The sequence below is a fragment of the Anoplopoma fimbria genome, chromosome 1 (assembly GCF_027596085.1).
Source record: "Anoplopoma fimbria isolate UVic2021 breed Golden Eagle Sablefish chromosome 1, Afim_UVic_2022, whole genome shotgun sequence".
In the NCBI taxonomy this organism is placed as follows: Eukaryota; Metazoa; Chordata; class Actinopteri; order Perciformes; family Anoplopomatidae; genus Anoplopoma; species Anoplopoma fimbria.
The window spans coordinates 21,274,094-21,295,929 of NC_072449.1; the positions used below are offsets into that span (position 1 = coordinate 21,274,094).

The following is a 21,836-nucleotide window of genomic DNA, read 5'->3' on the forward strand; positions in this document are numbered from 1 at the left end:
TAGTTCAACTGATAACATTTTGTTAATTTTGTGCAAGAAAATGTATCTGTTTAAATGTTTATATGCTGTGTCTCCCTATTAGTTTTGCTCTAGTTCCTGGTTTTGGGGGGGGAATTCACTATGTGTCTTTCTGCAGGAAGTGCTGATTTTTGACCTGGGTTAGTATAGTTGTATGCTTTTCACAATTCTAGCTAAGAGTTACTGATTTGCTATGCTAGTTTACAGAGATTTCTCCATTTGGCCATAGGGTGCTTCCCTCTATTGATTGTGTCCGTCTTTTACTTGTAGTGTAAATAAATACATAAATATATATATATATATATATATATATATATATATATATATATATATATATATATATATATATATATATATATATATACGTATATATATAATATTTAACTAATATATTTAATTTTACGTATATGGATAAACAACATTTAAAACCATTTATAAAATCATAGAATAAAATCCACAGGCATGTCTCCTGAGACATGAGTTCAACCATGAATATTTTCCTTGTGTTGCTGAACTCTCTGACTGACAGTGAGGGACACAGCCTCCTGGTGGGCTCACTAGGCTTCACTGTCAGCAAAGCTAAGATCCCCGGGCTGGAGGAGCACCTGAGGCAATTCCACCCCTCACAGTTTCCTGACAGTCAGTTTGTCCGAGATTTCTGGGAAGACGTGTTTGACTGCGCTCTGAATGACACTGCAGAAACACAAAAAGGCCATGCAACGGCTTTGAGAGCTTGCAGACTGTTGAATCAAAGTTCACTGATGGGTCTGATCTGAGATTCACAAATAATGTGTACAAGTCAGTTTACGCAGTGGCTCATGCTCTTGACAACCTGATTAAATGTGAGGAAGGTAAAGGGCCTTTTTCAAATGGTAGCTGTGCTGATACCAAACACATTCAACCATGGCAGGTGAGAAACCATCAGTTCAGTTTGACAGAGTAATAGTAGCAGGAATCTGTTGTGTAATCTCTCTATAATTTATTCACTAGGTTTTGCAATATCTCAACACTGTGCATTTCACTACTGGGGAAGGAGAAAGAGTTTATTTTGACAGTAATGGAGATTCACCGACAAGATATGTACTTGTAAACTTACAAATAACAAACAAAGGAACCATGGAAGGAGTAACAGTTGGCATTTTTGATGCGTCTCTTCCAGAGAGTCATCAGTTTATCTTGAATAACATCCCAGTTGTCTGGGGAAATGCGCTGACTAAGGTAAAGTATTAACTGAGGTTTGGACATCTTAACTGTTCACTGAAAATTGTAAAAACCTTCTGTGGCAGTGGGCGTGGTCTGCGCTCAGCTGCAGGGGAGAGAGGTGTGGGAGTGGTTCATGGGAACAGTGCCGTGGTGAGTTCAATCAACACAGCTGTAATGTGGTGATAATTATGCCAAATCTACTTAAGCAGGAGCAGACTGGAGTTCTAGAAGGAGAACAGTCACACACGCGGAACGAGGACTGAGCGAGAGCGTAAAGCCATCAGAGTGGTGACGTTCCGGTAACGGTGGACCGAGTGCGCCCGAGAAGCCAGGCAGCGAAGCGGAGCGCACGACGGTCCGCATGTTGTGTTGTATTTTGAAATAAATAAATATACCTTTGTTAAACTTACCTGCTGAAGCCGTATCTGTGTTGGGGAGAACCTACGGTAGTCGAGAGTCGGCTACACTGGCGCCTGAAGAGGGACCTCAACACTGGGATGACGGAGCAGCAGACACAGCCGGTGGCGGCGTTGGCCCAGATGCTGGGGGAGATCGCGGCCATGCACCAGCAACAGGCAGAGGTGAACCGGCGGCAGATCGAGGCACTCCACAGCCAGGCGGAGATGCAGACCCGGATCCTGGAGAGCCTGCTGTCCCGGTCGGGGCGGCGGCTCCACCCCTCCGTCACCGCTCACGGGAATCGCGCTTCACAAAATGTCCGCGGAAGACGACCCACAGACCTTCCTGGAGATGTTCGAGGGGGCGGCGGCGGCGTGCGGGTGGCCGGCAGCGGCGTGGTCCGTGCGCCTGCTCCCCTTGCTGTCAGGGGAGGCCCAAACTGCGGCGCTCGGCCTGCCAGCGTCCTCGCGGGGAAATTTCCAGGACATAAAAAAAGCCGTCCTTAATAGGACGGGTTTCTCCCCCGAGGACCACCGTCGCCGGTTCCGGGGCACGAAATGGACACCCACCGACCGTCCTTTCGTGTATGCCCAGAAGCTGAGGGACGCGGCTAACAGGTGGCTACAGCCAGGGGAGTCTGATGGGGAGCAGAGGATGCTGGAGAGGATCACGATTGAACAGTTTGTGGAGGGCCTCCCGACTGGGACGTCGGAATGGGTGCGGTGCCACCGACCTGGGGACTTGGGGCGGCCATTATCCTCGCGGAGGATCACCTCGCCGTCCACCCCCGGGGACAGGGAGCAGAGGGGTGGACATCAGCGCCTGTCCGACCGACTCCTGCTCCTCGCAGGAAGTTCCTCACCTCAGCCTCCCTCCATCGGCCCCCACAAGCTCACTCATTTCAACCTTGCAATAACCCTCCCTCTGTTTCCTCCCATCGCCAGGCTCCAGCTGCTACAGGCGCTGTTCCCAACCCACAGGGGGCCCCTCAGGCGTCGGAGCAGGAGTGTTGGAGGTGTGGACAGCCCGGTCACTTCCGCAGAGAATGTCCACTGATGGAGGTCGGCCAGGTGATCCGGGTTGCCGGCCCGCCAGCACCCTCCTCTGGTCCGGGGGGGACATACAGCGTTCCGGTAAGGATTCAAGGGGGTGTACACCAGGCTATGGTGGACTCGGGCTGTACACAGTCCATGGTCCACCAGAACTTGGTTCGGCCCGGGGCGTTGGTAGAGGCAAAGTGGGTGGAGATAAGGTGTGTGCATGGGGATGTTCACAGATATCCTGTTGTGTCAGTTGAAATTAAACACAGGGGCAAAACGCATAGAATTAGGGCTGCGGTTAGCTCCCGCCTTGCACACCCACTGATTTTAGGCACGGATTGGTCTGGGTTCCATATGTTAGTGGGGCAATGTGTGGGTGTGCGATCGCGACCGGCAGGGACATGTGGGATGTGTGCTGTGCTCAGTGGTGATGCGAGGTTGTCCGATGCTGCTGAAGGGGAGGGGGAACCGGTGGTGCCCTCACAAGGGGCCCCGCAGGTTCCCGAAATACACTCCATGGAAGATTTTCCACTGGAGCAGTCTCGTGACAATACTCTACACTTTGCCTTCGACCAAGTGATACAAATTGATGGTCACATGGTACACCCTGACACACCACCGACATACCCACACTTTTCATTGGTTAGGGATAGACTGTATAGAGTGAGTCGTGACACTCAGACTGGTGAAGATATTACCCAATTGTTGGTGCCGGAAAGCCGATGGGAAATGGTTTTCCGGGCGGCTCACTATAACCCAATGGCTGGTCACATGGGGTATGACAAAACACTAGACCGGATAATGGCCCGATTCTATTGGCCTGGGATTCGGGGAGTTGTGCGCCGTTGGTGTGCCTCTTGCCCTGAATGCCAACTGGTAAACCAACCGGCCATCCCAAGAGCCCCGTTGCCCCATTGCCACTAATTGAGGTCCCGTTTGAGCGCATTGGCATGGACCTCATCGGGCCATTTCACCGGAGCACTCGAGGATATCGCTTTGTGTTAGTTCTGGTGGACTACGCAACGCGATATCCGGAAGCAGTGCCGCTGTGCACTATCTCTGCAAAGAGTGTTGCGCAGGCACTGTTTCAGGTCATCTCCCGAGTTGGAATCCCGAAAGAGATTCTGACCGACCAGGGCACCTCGTTTATGTCACGCACATTAAGGGAACTATACGGGTTATTGGGCGCCAAGGCAATTCGGACTAGCGTTTACCACCCACAGACCGATGGCCTTGTTGAGCGCCTGAAAAAAATCTTGAAGTCCATGATCCGTAAGTTCATACACGATGATGTCGGAAATTGGGATAAGTGGCTTGACCCTCTGTTGTTTGCAGTGCGGGTGGTGCCCCAGGCCTCCACAGGATTTTCTCCCTTTGAGCTGCTGTTTGGCAGAAAACCATGTGGGGTTCTGGACCTAGTTAAGGAAAACTGGGAGGAGGGTCCGAGCCCAAGCAAAAACGAGATTCAATACGTCCTGGACCTGAGAGCAAAACTCCACACACTGGGGCAATGTTCACGGGAGAATTTGCTCAGGGCCCAGGAGCGTCAACAACGCCTGTACAACAGAGGGGCTAGGCTGAGACAATTTGCACCGGGAGATAAAGTACTTGTATTACTTCCCTCTTCCAGCTCCAAACTGCTCGCTAAGTGGCAAGGGCCCTTTGTGGTCACACAGCGAGTGGGCGATGTAGACTATGAGGTTGTGCATTCTGACAGGGGAGGGGCAACACAAATTTACCACCTCAACCTCCTCAAAGCATGGAGAGAGGCAGAGCCTGTTTCTCTGGTGACTACCGTGAAAGAGAGGGATGAGTTGGGGCCTGAGGTGCCAAATTCCACCAATCCAGCCTCGCTCCGTTGTGAAGACCATCTCACTCAGTCCCAGAGAGCAGATGTGGCTGCGTTGCAGCAGCGCTTTGCTGATGTGTTCTCCCCTCTGCCAGGACGCACCAACCTTATACAACACCATGTTGAAACTCGCCCAGGCGTGACAGTACGATCACGGCCTTATCGGTTGCCTGAACACAAAAGAAAGGTAGTTCAGAAAGAATTGAAAGGTATGCTGGAGATGGGGGTAATAGAAGAGTCCAATAGTGCCTGGTGTAGCCCCATTGTTCTGGTTGTCAAGAAGGATGGGTCTATACGGTTCTGTGGGACTACCGCAAGGTGAATGACGAGTCACGGTTTGATGCCTATCCAATGCCCCGGGTCGACGAGCTCCTGGACCGGCTCGGCACGGCTCAGTTTTTCACGACACTGGATCTGACCAAGGGCTACTGGCAGATTCCCTTGTCTCCAGAGTCCAGGGAAAAGACGGCTTTCTCCACTCCGTATGGATTGTACCAATTCGTCACACTTCCTTTCGGGCTGTTCGGTGCCCCAGCCACATTCCAACGTCTCATGGACCGGGTACTGCGTCCACACGCTGCTTATGCTGCCGCCTACCTGGATGATGTTATCATCCACAGCAACAGCTGGGCGGAGCACATGCAGCGGGTGTCCGCTGTGCTTGAATCTATGAGACAGGCTGGGCTCACCGCCAACCCGAAGAAGTGTGCGGTTGGACGGAGGGAGGTACGGTATCTGGGGTACCACTTGGGTGGAGGGCAGGTTCGTCCCCAGGTCGACAAGACAGCAGCGATTGCAGCCTGCCCGAGGCCCAAGACCAAAAAAGAGGTGAGGCGGTTCTTGGGGCTGGCAGGGTATTACCGGCGGTTCATCCCCAACTTCGCCGACCTAACCAGCCCCCTGACTGACCTGACTCGAAAGGGTGCCTCAGATCCGGTCCAGTGGATGGAGCAGTGCCAGCTGGTGCTTGAGAGGGTAAAACAGGCCCTCTGTGGGGAACCTCTTCTCCACACACCTAACTTCTCTCTCCCTTTTATCCTGCAGACTGATGCCTCGAACAGGGGGCTGGGGGCCGTTTTGTCCCAGGAGGTGCAGAGGATCGACCGCCCAGTGCTTTACATCAGCCGGAAGCTGTCCGAGAGGGAGTCTCGCTACAGCACAGTGGAGAAGGAAGGCCTGGCGATCCGGTGGGCGGTCGATGCCCTGCGTTACTACCTCCTGGGACGACCCATTCACCCTCTATTCGGACCATGCCCCTCTACAGTGGCTCCACCGCATGAAGGATGCCAACGCCCGATCACTCGGTGGTATCTGGCGTTGCAGCCTTTTAAATTCAAAGTGGTCCATAGGCCGGGGGTGCAGATGGCTGTGGCAGACTTCCTTTCCCGCTCACAGGTGGGGGGAGTAGGCTAGGCCGGACGGCTCCCCGGCCTAAGTCGGGCGGTGGAGGTGTGTGGCAGTGGGCGTGGTCTGCGCTCAGCTGCAGGGGAGAGAGGTGTGGGAGTGGTTCATGGGAACAGTGCCGTGGTGAGTTCAATCAACACAGCTGTAATGTGGTGATAATTATGCCAAATCTACTTAAGCAGGAGCAGACTGGAGTTCTAGAAGGAGAACAGTCACACACGCGGAACGAGGACTAAGCGAGAGCGTAAAGCCATCAGAGTGGTGGCGTTCCGGGAACGGTGGACCGAGTGCGCCCGAGAAGCCGGGCAGCGAAGCGGAGCGCACGACGGTCCGCATGTTGTGTTGTATTTTGAAATAAATAAATATACCTTTGTTAAACTTACCTGCTGAAGCCGTATCTGTGTTGGGGAGAACCTACGGTAGTCGAGAGTCGGCTGAACATTCATATGGATGTTGTCCATAATATTTTGTGTTTTTCACAAATTGTGTTTAAGAATTGTGTTTATGTGTGTAGGAGGTTCCTGTGTCCGTCTGCAGTGAGAGCTGTCTCCCAGGAACTCATAAGGTCCTCCAGAAAGGCAAGCCAGACTGCTGTTATAATTGCATACCTTGTCCGGCAGGAAAAATCAGCAATTCAACAGGTAAAGAAACAATTTCATGTCTTGTTTAAGATGCAATAACACCGGTTCTGGAACCAAACTCCTGGAGAGGGGCTGTACTTTTTCCTTTTCCGGAGTTGCCCAGGGTGAGAGGCGCCGGGCGGGTGTGGGGATACTCACAAGCCCCCGGCTGAGCGCCGCTGTTCTGGAGTTCTCCCCGGAGAACGAGAGGGTCGCCTCTCTGCGACTGGGAATCGCAGAGAGGCGACCATGCACCAAACGGCAGTTCGGAGTACGCGGCCTTCTTGGAGTCCTTGGGTGGTGTTCTGGAAAGGGTGCCGACTGGGGACTCCATAGTTCTTCTGGGAGACTTCAACGCTCACGTGGGTAACGATGGAGAAACCTGGAGGGGTGTGATTGGGAGGAACGGCCTGCCCGATCTGAACCCGAGTGGTGCTTTGTTGTTGGACTTCTGTGCTAGTCATGGACTGTCCATAACAAACACCATGTTTGAGCATAGGGAGGTTCATAAGTGTACTTGGTACCAGAACACCCTAGGCCAAAGGTCTATGATCGACTTTGTAGTTGTGTCATCAGACCTGCGGCCGTATGTCTTGAACACTCGGGTGAAGAGAGGAGCAGAGCTGTCAACTGATCACCACCTGGTGGTGAGTTGGATCAGGTGGCGGGGGAGGCTGCCGGACAGACCCGGTAAACCCAAACGTGTAGTGAGGGTGAACTGGGAACGTCTGGCTGAGGATCCTGTCCGCAAGGTCTTCAACTCCCACCTACGGAATAATTTCTCTTGCATCCTGGGGGAGGCTGGGGACATGGAATCCGAGTGGGCCATGTTCAAATCCTCCATTGTGGAAGCTGCTGCTAGGAGTTGTGGTCGGAAGGCGATTGGTGCCTGTCGTGGCGGCAATCCAAGAACCCGCTGGTGGACACCAGCGGTGAAGGAGGCCGTCAAGCTGAAGAAGGAGGCCTTTCGGGCTTGGTTGGCCGAGGGGTCTCCTGAATCAGCAGGCAGGTACCGGTTGGCCAGAAGGGCTGCAGCTGCGGCGGTTGCTGAGGCAAAAACCCGGGTGTGGGAGGAGTTCGGCGAGGCCATGGAGAAGGACTTTCGAATGGCCTCAAGGAAGTTCTGGCAAACCGTGAGACGACTCAGAAAGGGGAAACAGGGCTTTTCCAGGCTGTGCTCAGCAGGGGGGGAGAACTGCAGACCCGGACTGGGGATATTGTCGAACGGTGGAAAGACCACTTTGAGGAACTCCTGAACCCGACCAACACGTCCTCTGTGGAAGAGGCAGAGTCTGAAGACTCAGGGGAAGTCTCGTCCATATGCCTGGCGGAGGTCGTTGAGGTAGCTAAAAAGCTCTTCAGCGGCAAAGCGCCAGGAGTGGATGAGATTCGACCAGAGATGCTAAAGGCTCTGGACATTGTTGGACTGTCTTGGTTGACACGTCTCTTCACTGTCGCGTGGAAGTCGGGTACAGTGCCTGTAGAGTTGCAGACCGGGGTGGTGGTTCCCATTTTCAAAAAGGGGGACCGGAGAGTGTGCTCCAATTATAGGGGTATCACACTGCTCAGCCTCCCCGGGAAAGTTTACTCCAGGGTGCTGGAAAGGAGGCTCCGTCCGATTGTCGAACCTCAGATTCAGGAGGAGCAATGCGGATTCTGTCCTGGACATGGAACAGCGGACCAACTCTTTACCCTTGCAGGTCTGTTGGAGGGTACATGGGAGTTTGCTCATCCAGTCTACATGTGTTTTGTGGACTTGGAGAAGGCCTTTGACCGTGTCCCTCGGGGAGTCCTGTGGGGGGTACTGCGGGAATATGGGGTACCTGGTTCGTTACTACGAGCCATTCGGTCCTTGTATGACCAAAGTGAGAGCTGTGTCCGGATACTCGGCACAAAGTCGAGTTTGTTCCCAGTGCGTGTTGGCCTCCGCCAGGGCTGCCCATTGTCACCAATCCTGTTTGTGATTTTCATGTGTCATCTGATCCACGCTGCCAGTTCACCACCTCATACTTAGCCACAGCTGCTCCAGTGCTGTCAAACCACACCCGGTCTCCGTTGTTAATGGTAAAATTGACCTGCTCCAAAGACTCCACTACCTTAAAAAATAGTAGGACAATTTGTCAACATATAACCGAAGAAAGCAAATTAAGAAATCGTTCAGTAATCTCTCCTTTTTACCTGCCAAGGAGTAACCTTTATCATCCTGTCACACCCCTGACTTTCTGAGCATTTTAAAAGGCTGTGCAGTGAATGGGCCACAGCATAGATAGCTTTGTAAATGTTACTGGAGTATCGCAGCTCTGCAACATCATCATCATTGTCTTTAAACTCAATTAGATCCTGGTTTTCTTTGCATGTTGCTGTTTCTGCATTGGTGTCACCGTTTGTCTCCTTACACTGAAACTCTGTCCCCCAGAAATCTTTGATTAAGAAATCATCCAGGCCACTGATGTTGGCCTTTTGCACAGCAAAACCCAGTGAACCTCCTAGCACACTAAAGCTGGTGGGAGTCACGAGGCTGTCAGCAGTGATCCAGGCCTCCACACCAATAAACAGCAGGCCTGTGATGTTGTGCAGACTTAACTTCTCCAGAAGGTTGTTCATCTCTACGTGGGCCAGGAAACCAACAATGACCCGGGCAGTGCTCATTCGGATCACTTCTACAACTTTCATGAGTTTTTCTGGTTCTGCCCGGTGATATTTCTCTGTATACTCCACACACACTCCTTCCTCCTTGGCTGCAGCAAGGAAGATGGCCATGCCGTTGTTGCCATAGTCACTGTCACTGTTGACTGCCCTGACCCAGGTCCAGCCAAAGTGCTTGACCATCTGGGCAAGAGCTCGACTTTGGTAGAGATCACTGGCAATGGTTCGAAAGAAAGAGGGATACTCCTTCCTATTGCTCAAACACTCACAAGTAGCTGAATGACTTATCTGAAAATACACAAAGAAAGGGAACGAATAAGAAGAATTTGCCCATATTATACACTGATACACAAACATTGCTCTTACCACAGGTATTTTGAAAGGTCCAGTAGTACGTGTCAGGACAATGGTTGAAGAGGACTCAGACTCCCCGATTATAGCGTGAACAGCTGATTGTCCTGAACAGCTCTTTCTCACAGTCCACTCATCACCGTTCTTCAGGGCCATCACAGCACGCATTGAGGATGATGTTGAGCCACAGTTGTCATAAATACGGTATCCAATTGAAACATTGGGAAGAAGATATTTGCTTTTGTTTATTTCTTGGATTGCAAAAATCATTGTCTGGGCAAATCGAAACTCCCTGAGGTTCACACTGAGACAAAACGAGCAAAATTAAACTTTGTTCACTGTGACAGAACTCATTAGGACATATTTTTATACAAAGCTCAAAATTACCTGGAACATATGAGACGTGATGGTTTCTCTGTAAAGGAAAGTGGAGGTTGTGTGATTTTGCTGTGGATGGAAAAGGCTCCCCCAATCATGACATCTCCCTCCTTAGACAGCAGAGGAAACTCTGGACTCCCCAGGATCTGACAGAAAGGAGCTTCCTCCTTCACTGCTCCAAATGCCAACAGATGCCAAGAGAAAAGCAGCCCTACTATCACTTGTGACATTTTCCACTCCCAAATCCTGACAGTGCAGAGCGACCCAGCCAGGTTGGGATCAAAGCATCTTAAATGTGACATTTTAATATCTAGGGGTCACTGGCCTCTGAACAACCAATCAGAGATAAGTGCGATAAGACAGACTTGATTGGGTCCATGATTTTTTTGTATGAAAAAATTGTGTCATGGCACGTGTTACTAGTTACTTTGCAGAAGTAGTTCTCTGTAAACAACATATGACAAAGTTATCATCCATCCATCTATCCATCTTCCGTAACCTGCTTATCCAGTTAAGGGTCGCAGGGGTGCTGGAGCCGATCCCAGCTGTCAATGGGTGAAGGCAGGGTACACCCTGGACAGGTCGCCAGTCTATCACAGGGCTGACATATAGAGACAAACAACCATTCACACTCACATTCACACCTACGGGCACCTAAGCTGCATGTCTTTGGACTGTGGGAGGAAGCCGGAGAACCCGGAGAGAACCGACGTTGACACGGGGAGAACATGCAAACTCCACACAGAAGGTTGTCCAGCCCAGGAATTGAACCCGGGCCCCTCTTGCTGTGAGGCGACAGTGCTAACCACTACACCACCGTGTAGCCACAAAGTTATCAAATAGAATTAATTCTTATAGATTACACTTTCACACAGTGTAGAAAAAAAAGATATAAAAAACAATATTAGCTTCACAGTATCCAACTTTACATTGTAATATATATGAAATAATCAGAAAAGGGCCATTCCGCATAACTGTTACTTTTTCTTTGGATGCTCTAACTACAGTATATCTTTCTTACAATACATCTGTACTTGCAATGATGACAATTATGGTGGAAGCCAGAGCTCCTAGAGTATGTTGATTATATTTTACACATGAATATTTTTCATGAATATAATCTGCTTCTCCCACTGTCGTTGCTGGAAAAAAATAACTGAAACAATTCAAAACTAAATAATACAATTTCTTAAATTGGGATGCAGTCTTCGAAGTATCTCTATGACACATTTTGTCTGTGTTTTGATGCAAATTGTTAATCTTGCAATGTATTTTAATAAAAATTTCAAATTGTATGTACTGTATACAAAATATATGGTTTATTTAAATGCTTAGCTAGTCGAGTTAGGAGTAATTAGGCTTATTGAAAACAACTACCAGTATATTATAGTTTTAAACATGTGATGAACAGGTCATGCAGGTGAGGAAGAGTATGAACTTAATTTCCTGAAAAATGATTCTGTTTTGTGCAATCAGTTAAGACAGTGTATTGACATTTGATGCAAATACCAACAAAAAATGTAATCCAACATCTTGAATATATTACAAATGTGGGTTTATTTTTCCTTTATTCTGTCTCTTTCTCTCTTTCTTTCTTTTTTTTTCAACTATATCTATATCATTTGTGTATTTTACATAATGATCATCTTCATCCATAACTTACTGTTAAATGATTTTGTCACATTTATATTTAATATCTATTACTTTACCATACATGTCACATCACTTTTAGTGTATTCTGCATTTGGATAAGGGAATTAAAGTTACACTTTTGACAACTGATCAAAATAAACAATTTAGCACACCTGATTTAGAAAATCATCCGACCATGTGATATTTAATTTGGTGTTATTGTTATTTTTCAGTCAAAGGGATGTTAATAGCCAGCTGATATGCCTCTTAGGTCCTCTTTGATTAAAAATAAATTGTTGTTTGTATGTCTGTAGAGATGACTGTTAGTTTATGAAACACTTTCGACCTCTCCAGAGGGTATGTCCTTTGGGGGAGGATTTGAACACATGTGGTGAAGTGCAGATGCCTTAGGCCTGACCATGACTTACACCTCAGGCTTTTCCCACTTACAAGCATTCTGACAAACAAATAAACTCCCTCCAGAGTTCACAATGTCTCCAGTCTTCCTCCACACCACACCTGTCCCCTCAGTTTACACTGGAAACTTACCGTCAGGGCTGTTGCAACATTATCCACTAAGGATCTCTACTGGAGAACATTAGGCCTTTGTCAAAACAGTGACCTGAAACATTTAACCATAACTTTGCGTATTGAACTCAACAAACTTCAATGAAGTTTGAATATGACAAATAAAGACATTTCGTCCTCAAGTTCATTGTATTCAAACCATGGAAAGATAAATCAGTTTGATCTGCTTAATGGTTAAAGAAAACATCCAGTAAGATATCAGACCCATTCCTAAAATACACAGTTTAGCTTAGAAAATAACTTTACAATGAATATTACATGGATAATGAGAGCTATCTTTTCTAGATCTACTCGATTTTGAAGCACAACAAGTTTGCAAACTGTGATGGCTAGTACAAATGAATACTACAAATAACCATTTGTCGCAGGGGCGGCATAATGGCTAAATATTTGGCTCACTTCAAGTAAACCACAACAAGAAAAAAAAGGGAAGAAAGGACCCAACCTTGCAGCCTCTGCCTGTTTTCACTATGTTCCTGTTTTTCCTGCAAAAGTGTGTTTGCACATTAAAGATGATCTATCTATCTTTCTACATGACATGGCCAAATTATGTGATTACCCAAACATTACACACCTGTATGACTGTTGAGCATATCGCTCTGAGCAATTCCATCCAAAATCATGATCATTTAAATGCAGCTGCAACACTCTATACACTATACCAGATAATATTCTAAAGTTTGATGCAGGGATTTCCTCCCATTCAGCTGTGTGTTAGAAGTAGAAATAGACTATGTTTGGCACTGATGTTGGGTTATACCTCCTGGCTCAGTCTGTTTTTCAGTTCTACCAAAAGTTGTTTGATTGGGTTGAGGTCAGGGTTCTGTCAGTCTTCCAACCAAACTGCCACAAAGTTGAAAGTACATTATTAAAACAGTGGTTCTAGTACCTTGTAGAGTATTACTGCAGTTGTCACGTGGAAAGATTGTGGAGAACCTCAGCTAATTTGGAAACAAAAGATATACATATTTTTGGATTAGCCTCCCATAAAAAGCATAAACGGTTACATTACATAGGGAAAAAAACAATAAATATAGATTGTTTGGAGAGTGGAGGCTTGGACAGCAGGGCAGAAAAGCTCAGGTGGGCGGCCTAGAGACTGAAGAGTAGCGGAGCAGGAACCCACAGGTGGTCAGCCGACTGATGATCTTGCTGGGCTTCGGCAGAGAAGGCCAACTGGTGATCTGGAAGATATGGATGGGCAAGATGGGGGACAAGGGATCTTATTGTTCTGCAGCGGAGATGGGCGACAGATGATCTTTTCTGAGAATCTGCCGAGATGGAATGGATGGTCATTTGTAGTTTGCCAGGTTTCAACTTTCATACTTCTCATGTTTGGTGAGGCCCCAAAGCCTTTTTGTGGTTAGGGAACCTCCTTCCTCTTGCCCCACTCCACAGAGATGAAACATCACTGTTCAATTATGATTTGCCATGCTGCACCAAAATGTATAAATACCAGTGCAAGCCTTGAATTAACATTAGGGCACACATGATGCCAACCAGTGGTTTAGCTCTCTTAGACAGTATGCCGTCCACACAGAGGTGGCCAGAGCAGGGATGGGCACTCTTACAGTTCTTGCTGGTTGCATCTTTCTCTCAGACTGAGGAGCTGGTGTGCAGGCAGAGAGGGGATCCTGAGAGCCCCCAGCTTTATAAGGATGGGGACATTATGTTGGGGGGAATATTCTCTTTCCACAGCAGCTGGAAAGACAGACAGGATACCTACACTCAAAAACCACTGCCACTGCAATGCACCAGGTAAATGATACTCAATAGATCTATTTTGATTTAAGAATATCTAAGAGGAAGTTAAACTGAGCATTTCAGTATTTGAAATTTGAAGTGAGAAATATTGTGTATATTAATAACATCAAATACTTTTATTTATTATGCCATTGTTTCTATTTCGAGGATATTTAAAATTACAACAATGTATAACTGTTTGCATCAAGTTTGAATTTCAGAGAGTTCCAGTTTGCTCAGGCTATGCTCTTTGCCGTAGAGGAGATCAATAACAGCACAGACCTACTGCCTGGAATCTCTCTGGGCTACAAGATTTATGATTCATGTGGCTCCATTGCCAGAAGTGTAAGGGTGGCACTGGCCTTGGCTAATGGTAATGAAGTGGCATTGGCCCCGTCCGAGGCACCATGTACCAGTCTTTCCCAAGTGCAGGCCATTATGGGAGAAACCTCTTCTTCTCCTTGCATGGCTATAGCTACTGTCATCGGACCCTTTCATATCCCAATGGTGAGTAAGATTGGTGTATTGTGAAAACAATATTATAATTATTCAAATCTTTAAGATGGTCATAGCATTATATATCATATCTTTATCTTGGGATATTCTTTTTCCTTTAGATCAGCCATTTTGCTACCTGTGCTTGTCTCAGTGATAAAACCAAATACCCATCCTTTCTCAGAACAATACCCAGTGACTACTACCAGAGCAGAGCCCTGGCCCTGTTGGTCAAGCATTTTGGTTGGACTTGGGTGGGAGCTATTAGAACAAATGATGATTATGGCAATAATGGCATGGCAACATTCACAGACACCGCCCAGTGGCTGGGCATCTGTCTGGAGTACTCTGTATCTTTCTTTAGAACAGATCCACCAGACAAAATACAAAATATAATTGACATTATCAAGACTTCCACTTCAAAGGTTATTGTTGCTTTCCTCTCGCACATGGATATGGATGTGTTATTACATGAGTTGTCACACCACAACTTGACTGGATACCAGTGGGTAGGCAGTGAGAGCTGGATATTTGATTCCCAAATTGCAGCAATGGATAGGGATCACATCCTGGATGGTGCCATAGGCCTGTCAATCCCCAAAGCCCATGTCAGTGGCGTTAGAGAGTTCATGCTGGATGTAAAGCCGCTCAATTCATCTAATAATGAAATGTTTACAGAGTTTTGGGAAGCATTATTTAGCTGTAAGTTCAGGCAGTCGAAGTCATCATCAGGAAATCAGAGAGAATGTACTGGACATGAAGATCTGACTGGAGTGCAAAACAGCTTCACTGATATGTCGCTCATGCAAATCTTTAACAATGTCTATAAAGGAGTGTATGCTGTGGCTCACACACTTCATATTATTCTCAACTGTAACCAAACCTGCAACAACACAGTGAAGCTTGATCCATATAAGGTGAGTTGAACACCGATAATTATTAGTGTTAAATCACTTTAACATGGAAAATATTTCAACATATTGAAAGATAAACAATTGCACTCATTCTACCGTGGTGTAGAGCCAATAAGCCTATATCTTCTTAGATTTTACAGGTCATGAAAAAGATTCAGTTCAAAACAAAGGAAGGAGATGAGGTTTTTTTTAATGAGAATGGAGACCCAGCTGCAAAGTATGAAATTATAAACTGGCAGCCAACAGAAAAGGGCATTGTGGACTTTGTCAAAGTTGGTTTTTATGATGCATCTTTACCTGCTGACAAACAGCTGAATCTGCAAAATAAGTCTTTGATTTGGGCCCAGAACTCACAACAGGTATGATACAATGTTATCACTGAAGCTGTTGAGTCTGTTGCAGTCTATTTTAATTGTTATAGTTTCCCATACATCTTTCTCAAAGTTGTTTTGTTCATGCAGGTGCCTTTGTCAGTTTGCAGTGAAAAATGTCCTCCAGGTACTCGCAAGGTTCTCCAAAAAGGAAAGCCTGTCTGCTGCTATGACTGTTTAAGATGTGCAGAGGGAGAAATAAGCAACATTACAGGTGGGTTATTTTATACAGGTTGAAGATTAAAAAAGGCCTACAGTAATTTCTCACCTCCTCGTGGTACCTGAGTATGCAAATAGTTTTGGTCTCACCTACTGAGGTTTTGACATTTGCCATTCTCTCTCTCTGCAATAAAGGCATTCAGAGTGGATGAAGGTGAAATTGTGTTTGTGCAGTATTATTAAGAATTGACATTTAAAAAAAGATATCATGCTTGGTTATTAAGAAATAAAACCACATGAACAAAAAATAACAGACAATAACTCTTTATACTGTATCTTGGACTGTACAATCTAGATAATTTATATTGAAACATAAAAATATGAAATATGAATTTGTTATTTGGTACTCATGTAGTTAGTGTCTGCCTTGTATGTAGAGAAAATATGCAAAATAGAGACAAAAAAAAGACAAATATACAGAGCAAATCCAACACCTGCTTTAATATCGTTTTTTTCAGATTCTATCACCTGTGTGCAATGCTACCCTGAGTTCTGGTCAAATGAGAGAAGAGATGCCTGTGTGAAGAAGGTGGCAGAGTTTCTATCATATGAAGAGGTTATGGGAGCACTGCTCACTGCAGCATCCTTATTTGGAACATGCATCACTAATGTTGTGGCACTCATTTTCTTCAGATACAGAAAGACACCCATTGTTAGGGCCAATAACTCTGAGCTGAGCTTCCTGCTGCTCTTCTCCTTGACTCTGTGTTTCCTGTGTTCCCTGACCTTCATAGGCCGGCCCACTGAGTGGTCCTGCATGCTGCGACACACAGCATTCGGCATCACTTTTGTCCTCTGTATCTCTTGTGTTCTGGGGAAAACTATAATGGTGCTAATGGCCTTCAGGGCCACACTTCCAGGTAGTAATATGATGAAATGGTTTGGGCCTGCAAAGCAGAAACTCAGTGTTCTGGGTTTCACTCTTATACAAATTATCATATGTGTCCTATGGTTAACAATTTCTCCACCTTTTCCATTTAAGAATTTTAAGGAATTCAAGGACAAAATCATCTTAGAATGTGCTCTGGGTTCAGCTGTAGGCTTTTGGGCTGTCCTTGGATACATTGGACTTCTGGCCATGTTATGTTTTGTTCTTGCTTTTCTGGCCCGTAAACTACCTGATAATTTCAATGAAGCTAAATTTATCACCTTTAGCATGCTGATATTCTGTGCAGTGTGGATTACTTTTATCCCAGCGTATATCAGCTCTCCTGGGAAGTTCAGTGTTGCTGTGGAAATATTTGCTATTCTGGCTTCTAGTTTTGGACTGCTCTTTTGTATTTTTATTCCGAAATGTTATATTATCCTACTGAAACCTGAGAAGAATACAAAAAAGAACATGATGGGGAGGAAGGCACCAAAATGATTCTGAAAATGTAAATTAATACATAAATTTACACTTATGCGCATCATATTTGAGACTTTAAAATAAAGATATATTATTACATCAACCTTTCACCAACCCAACATATCCCTGTTGCTCTGTTACCGCAACTTTACTGTTGTGCTTCATTTTAAAAGGGTTGCGGTGGCAGCAGGCTAAGCAACGTTGTCAAAAATTGTCCCTTTCCCCAGCAACCTTTTCAACATTACTTCAGGCACAGCTGCAGCTTTTTCACTCTCTTTCAATGCTTCTCCCTTTAGGCACCTTCTCTGGTATGGTTTAGTTATGCTGCCTTAGTTAGTTACTTTTACATTCAAGCAACGTCAAACCCTTACACATACTCACACCTCATATTTTAATTATTCAGCGCATCTTTAATTTTGTTTAATTTAGTTCAACTGATAAGATTTTGTTAATTTTGTGCAAGAAAATGTATCTGTTTAAATGTTTATATGCTGTGTCTCCCTATTAGTTTTGCTCTAGTTCCTGGTTTTGGGGGGGAATTCACTATGTGTCTTTCTGCAGGAAGTGCTGATTTTTGACCTGGGTTAGTATAGTTGTATGCTTTTCACAATTAAGAGTTACTGATTTGCTATGCTAGTTTACAGAGATTTCTCCATTTGGCCATAGGGTGCTTCCCTCTATTGATTGTGTCCGTCTTTTTACTTGTAGTGTAAATAAATACATAAACATATATATATATATATATATATATATATATATTTAACTAATATATTTAATTTTACGTATATGGATAAACAACATTTAAAACCATTTATAAAATCATAGAATAAAATCCACAGGCATGTCTCCTGAGACATGAGTTCAACCATGAATATTTTCCTTGTGTTGCTGAAGGTGTATAAAGCCCTGCCATAGGCATTAGAGCTAATTGGCCTGTCCTGAAGAGCAGAGCAGAGCTATGCCGTTATTGAGGTTGCTCCTCTTGGTTGTGCTGATGGGAAAGGCAGACTCTGTGTGCCGACTGCAAGGCTCAGCACAACAACCTGAACTGGCCCAAGATGGTGATTTTGTAATCGGAGGCATATTTTCATTTCGCACAGCGCAGGATTATGTAATTAACACATTTCAGACAATTCCAGAAGTACGAAAATGCAACAAGTATGTATTGTTAGGCCTATTTTAAATTGTGTGATTGCATTTTGTATTGCATTTGAGAAAAAGGTACATTATTTCATTTTATCTTTCATCACCCCAGCTTCAATTTTAGGGAATTTAAATTTGCTCAAGCGGTCATATTTGCTATAAATGAGATCAACAAGAACACTGATTTGCTCCCCGATGTTAAACTGGGCTACAAGATATATGATAACTGTGGAACTATGGACATTCTGAGAGCTGCACTGGCACTGGTGAGCGGACTAAAGGGAGAAGTCAGTGACGACAACTGCAATAAATCTGAGACAGTGCAAGCTATCTTGGGACATTCAGGATCGAGACCAACTATTGCCTTTGCACAAGTTGTTGGAAGGTTTCATATACCTGTGGTAAGTCATAGACAATTAGTCATTGCAGTTAGTGTGAAGTATTTTTAACTTAGTGTTAAGTTTGTGGTTGGAAATATCTATAGCATGAAGCTAAATGGTCATTATGCAAGATTCTTAAATATTTGCCCTGCCAGTAACATGTTTGTATAATTAACTGCAGATCAGTCATTTTGCCACCTGTGCCTGTCTGAGCAACAGGAAAAAGTACCCCACTTTTTTCAGAACTATTCCCAGTGACTATTACCAGAGCAGAGCACTGGCAAAGCTGGTCAAGCACTTTCATTGGACCTGGATTGGGGCTCTAGCTGTGGAAAACGAATACGGCCTCAATGGCATTGCTGCATTTATCGAAGCGGCACAAGAATACGGAGTGTGCATTGAGTATTCTGAAGTATTTTCATCTTCACATCCTCCTGACAGCCTGCAGAGATTAATAGAGATCATTAAGCATTCCACTTCCAAAGTGATTATGGCTTTTATGTCTCACAGAGAAATTAAGTTGCTGGCAAAAAAGTTGTACAAACAGAACATTACAGGAGTGCAGTGGGTTGGCAGTGACGCCTGGATAACAGATGACTCTCTGACTGACAGTGAGGGACACAGCCTCCTGGTGGGCTCACTAGGCTTCACTGTCAGCAAAGCTAAGATCCCCGGGCTGGAGGAGCACCTGAGGCAATTCCACCCCTCACAGTTTCCTGACAGTCAGTTTGTCCGAGATTTCTGGGAAGACGTGTTTGACTGCACTCTGAATGACACTGCAGAAACACAAAAAAGGCCATGCAACGGCTTTGAGAGCTTGCAGACTGTTGAATCAAAGTTCACTGATGGGTCTGATCTGAGATTCACAAATAATGTGTACAAGTCAGTTTACGCAGTGGCTCATGCTCTTGACAACCTGATTAAATGTGAGGAAGGTAAAGGGCCTTTTTCAAATGGTAGCTGTGCTGATACCAAACACATTCAACCATGGCAGGTGAGGAACCATCAGTTCAGTTTGACAGAGTAATAGTAGCAGGAATCTGTTGTGTAATCTCTCTATAATTTATTCACTAGGTTTTGCAATATCTCAACACTGTGCATTTCACTACTGGGGAAGGAGAAAGAGTTTATTTTGACAGTAATGGAGATTCACCGACAAGATATGAACTTGTAAACTTACAAATAACAAACAAAGGAACCATGGAAGGAGTAACAGTTGGCATTTTTGATGCGTCTCTTCCAGAGAGTCATCAGTTTATCTTGAATAACATCCCAGTTGTCTGGGGAAATGCGCTGACTAAGGTAAAGTATTAACTGAGGTTTGGACATCTTAACTGTTCACTGAAAATTGTAAAAACCTTCATATGGATGTTGTCCATAATATTTTGTGTTTTTCACAAATTGTGTTTAAGAATTGTGTTTATGTGTGTAGGAGGTTCCTGTGTCCGTCTGCAGTGAGAGCTGTCTCCCAGGAACTCATAAGGTCCTCCAGAAAGGCAAGCCAGTCTGCTGTTATAATTGCATACCTTGTCCGGCAGGAAAAATCAGCAATTCAACAGGTAAAGAAACAATTTCATGTCTTGTTTAAGATGCAATAAAATATATTACAATTAATGACATGAAGGGAAAAAGGTTGAAAATCCGGAATGCAGTTTTAGAAGTGCTGAAAAAAACAAAATCAATTTAACCCTGTATTTCACTGTATACTTTTTTCCTTTATATTGCAGACTCAATACACTGTATGCAATGCCCACCAGAATACTGGTCCAACAAGCAGAGAGATACTTGTGTCAACAAAGCAATAGAATTTTTAGCGTATGATGAAATTCTGGGAACTTTGCTAGCCTCATTTTCTCTGCTGGGAGTTTTTCTAACTATGATAACAACGCTAGTCTTCTACGGCCACAAGGAAACTCCTGTAGTACGAGCCAACAACTCTGAGCTGAGCTTCCTGCTGCTCTTCTCCTTGACTCTGTGTTTCCTGTGTTCCCTGACCTTCATAGGCCGGCCCACTGAGTGGTCCTGCATGTTGCGACACACAGCATTCGGCATCACTTTTGTCCTCTGTATCTCCTGTGTTCTGGGGAAAACTATAGTAGTGTTAATGGCCTTCAGGGCCACACTTCCAGGTAGTAATATGATGAAATGGTTTAGGCCTTCACAGCAGAGACTGAGTGTTCTGGCTTTCACTCTCATACAGGTTCTTATTTGCATACTATGGCTTACAATCAACCCTCCTTTTCCATTTAATAATATGTTGCTCCATAAGGACCGAATCATCTTAGAGTGTAATTTTGGCTCAGCTGTTGGGTTCTGCTCTGTGTTAGGATATATAGGACTCCTAGCTGTATTATGTTTTGTACTTGCTTTTTTGGCACGAAAGCTGCCTGATAACTTCAATGAAGCTAAATTCATCACCTTCAGCATGCTGATATTCTGTGCAGTCTGGATCACCTTTATCCCAGCATATGTCAGCTCTCCTGGGAAGTTCACTGTTGCTGTGGAGATATTTGCTATTCTGTCTTCAAGTTATGGACTTCTTTTCTGCATTTTTCTGCCAAAATGTTACATTATCTTGTTCAGACCTGAGCAGAACACCAAGAAACACATAATGGGAAAGACATCTAATAATGAAATAGGTTATTAGCCATTACCCAAATCACATAAAATTATTATTATTATATTTTTTCTGTTTGACAACCAAAATATAATCTGGAATGCCTAAATAAATTCAGTGAATCTGGTTTACTGGTATGGCCCCTGAAATGGGGCAATATGGTCTCAGCTCCATTTCGGGTTGGCGTCAGTTAATCAGAAGCCTGTAATACTGGGTGCATGATTGGTAATACTCTACTGAAAATATATTATGAATGCAATGGATCTTAGTCCTAAATCTATCCAACTCTAGTCTTGAGCAGACCCTTACCGTAAGTTCTGTGTATGATGTGGAACATGATATCAAAAACAAGGCCAATAAGAGTGTTGTCATGATCAGCAGACTGTCCTGACTTTAAATTGTCTGGTTATAATATTGTGTTTGTAATTTAATTAAATATAAATTTATTACAAAGCAAATGGCAGAGGATTCAAAACAT

The 21,836-nt window shown here is 45.0% G+C and overlaps 3 protein-coding genes and 1 pseudogene across 3 annotated transcripts; 3 read left to right on the plus strand and 1 right to left on the minus strand.

Annotated features, from left to right (window-relative positions):
• Positions 1-506: 506 nt before the first annotated feature.
• LOC129097057 (extracellular calcium-sensing receptor-like) lies at positions 507-1,484 on the plus strand (annotated as a pseudogene).
• Positions 1,485-8,500: 7,016 nt separating this feature from the next.
• On the minus strand, positions 8,501-10,138 carry LOC129097066 (extracellular calcium-sensing receptor-like). Its single transcript, XM_054605775.1, has 4 exons — positions 9,918-10,138; positions 9,546-9,834; positions 8,712-9,467; positions 8,501-8,629 (listed from the first exon to the last, which is right to left on the minus strand). Exons 1-4 carry the CDS (start codon positions 10,136-10,138, stop codon positions 8,501-8,503), a joined length of 1,395 nt encoding a protein of 464 aa, XP_054461750.1.
• Positions 10,139-13,692: 3,554 nt separating this feature from the next.
• On the plus strand, positions 13,693-17,236 carry LOC129096523 (extracellular calcium-sensing receptor-like). The gene is made up of 6 exons (XM_054605329.1): positions 13,693-13,886; positions 14,081-14,378; positions 14,489-15,283; positions 15,412-15,639; positions 15,742-15,865; positions 16,329-17,236. Exons 1-6 carry the CDS (start codon positions 13,798-13,800, stop codon positions 17,234-17,236), a joined length of 2,442 nt encoding a protein of 813 aa, XP_054461304.1. The 5' UTR covers positions 13,693-13,797.
• Positions 17,237-18,212: 976 nt separating this feature from the next.
• Positions 18,213-21,388, plus strand: LOC129097075 (extracellular calcium-sensing receptor-like). Its single transcript, XM_054605787.1, has 6 exons — positions 18,213-18,376; positions 18,474-18,762; positions 18,923-19,735; positions 19,816-20,043; positions 20,174-20,300; positions 20,469-21,388. The coding sequence occupies exons 1-6, from the start codon at positions 18,213-18,215 to the stop codon at positions 21,386-21,388; spliced, it is 2,541 nt and encodes an 846-aa protein (XP_054461762.1).
• Positions 21,389-21,836: the final 448 nt, after the last annotated feature.

What these genes read in the sequence shown, in the direction of transcription:
- LOC129096523 (XM_054605329.1), top strand. Translation starts at nt 13,798, where the DNA reads ATGTTGGGGGGAATATTCTCTTTCCACAGCAGCTGGAAAGACAGACAG. An exon ending in GACCCTTTCATATCCCAATG is followed by an intron (nt 14,379 to 14,488) that starts GTGAGTAAGATT and finishes TTTTTCCTTTAG; the next exon opens with ATCAGCCATTTTGCTACCTG. An exon ending in TGAAGCTTGATCCATATAAG is followed by an intron (nt 15,284 to 15,411) that starts GTGAGTTGAACA and finishes ATATCTTCTTAG; the next exon opens with ATTTTACAGGTCATGAAAAA.
- LOC129097066 (XM_054605775.1), bottom strand. Translation starts at nt 10,138, where the DNA reads ATGTCACAAGTGATAGTAGGGCTGCTTTTCTCTTGGCATCTGTTGGCA. An exon ending in TCACGTCTCATATGTTCCAG is followed by an intron (nt 9,835 to 9,917) that starts GTAATTTTGAGC and finishes GTTTTGTCTCAG; the next exon opens with TGTGAACCTCAGGGAGTTTC. An exon ending in TAAAGGTTACTCCTTGGCAG is followed by an intron (nt 8,630 to 8,711) that starts GTAAAAAGGAGA and finishes CTATTTTTTAAG; the next exon opens with GTAGTGGAGTCTTTGGAGCA.
- LOC129097075 (XM_054605787.1), top strand. Translation starts at nt 18,213, where the DNA reads ATGGGAAAGGCAGACTCTGTGTGCCGACTGCAAGGCTCAGCACAACAA. An exon ending in GAAGTACGAAAATGCAACAA is followed by an intron (nt 18,377 to 18,473) that starts GTATGTATTGTT and finishes TCATCACCCCAG; the next exon opens with CTTCAATTTTAGGGAATTTA. An exon ending in GAAGGTTTCATATACCTGTG is followed by an intron (nt 18,763 to 18,922) that starts GTAAGTCATAGA and finishes AATTAACTGCAG; the next exon opens with ATCAGTCATTTTGCCACCTG.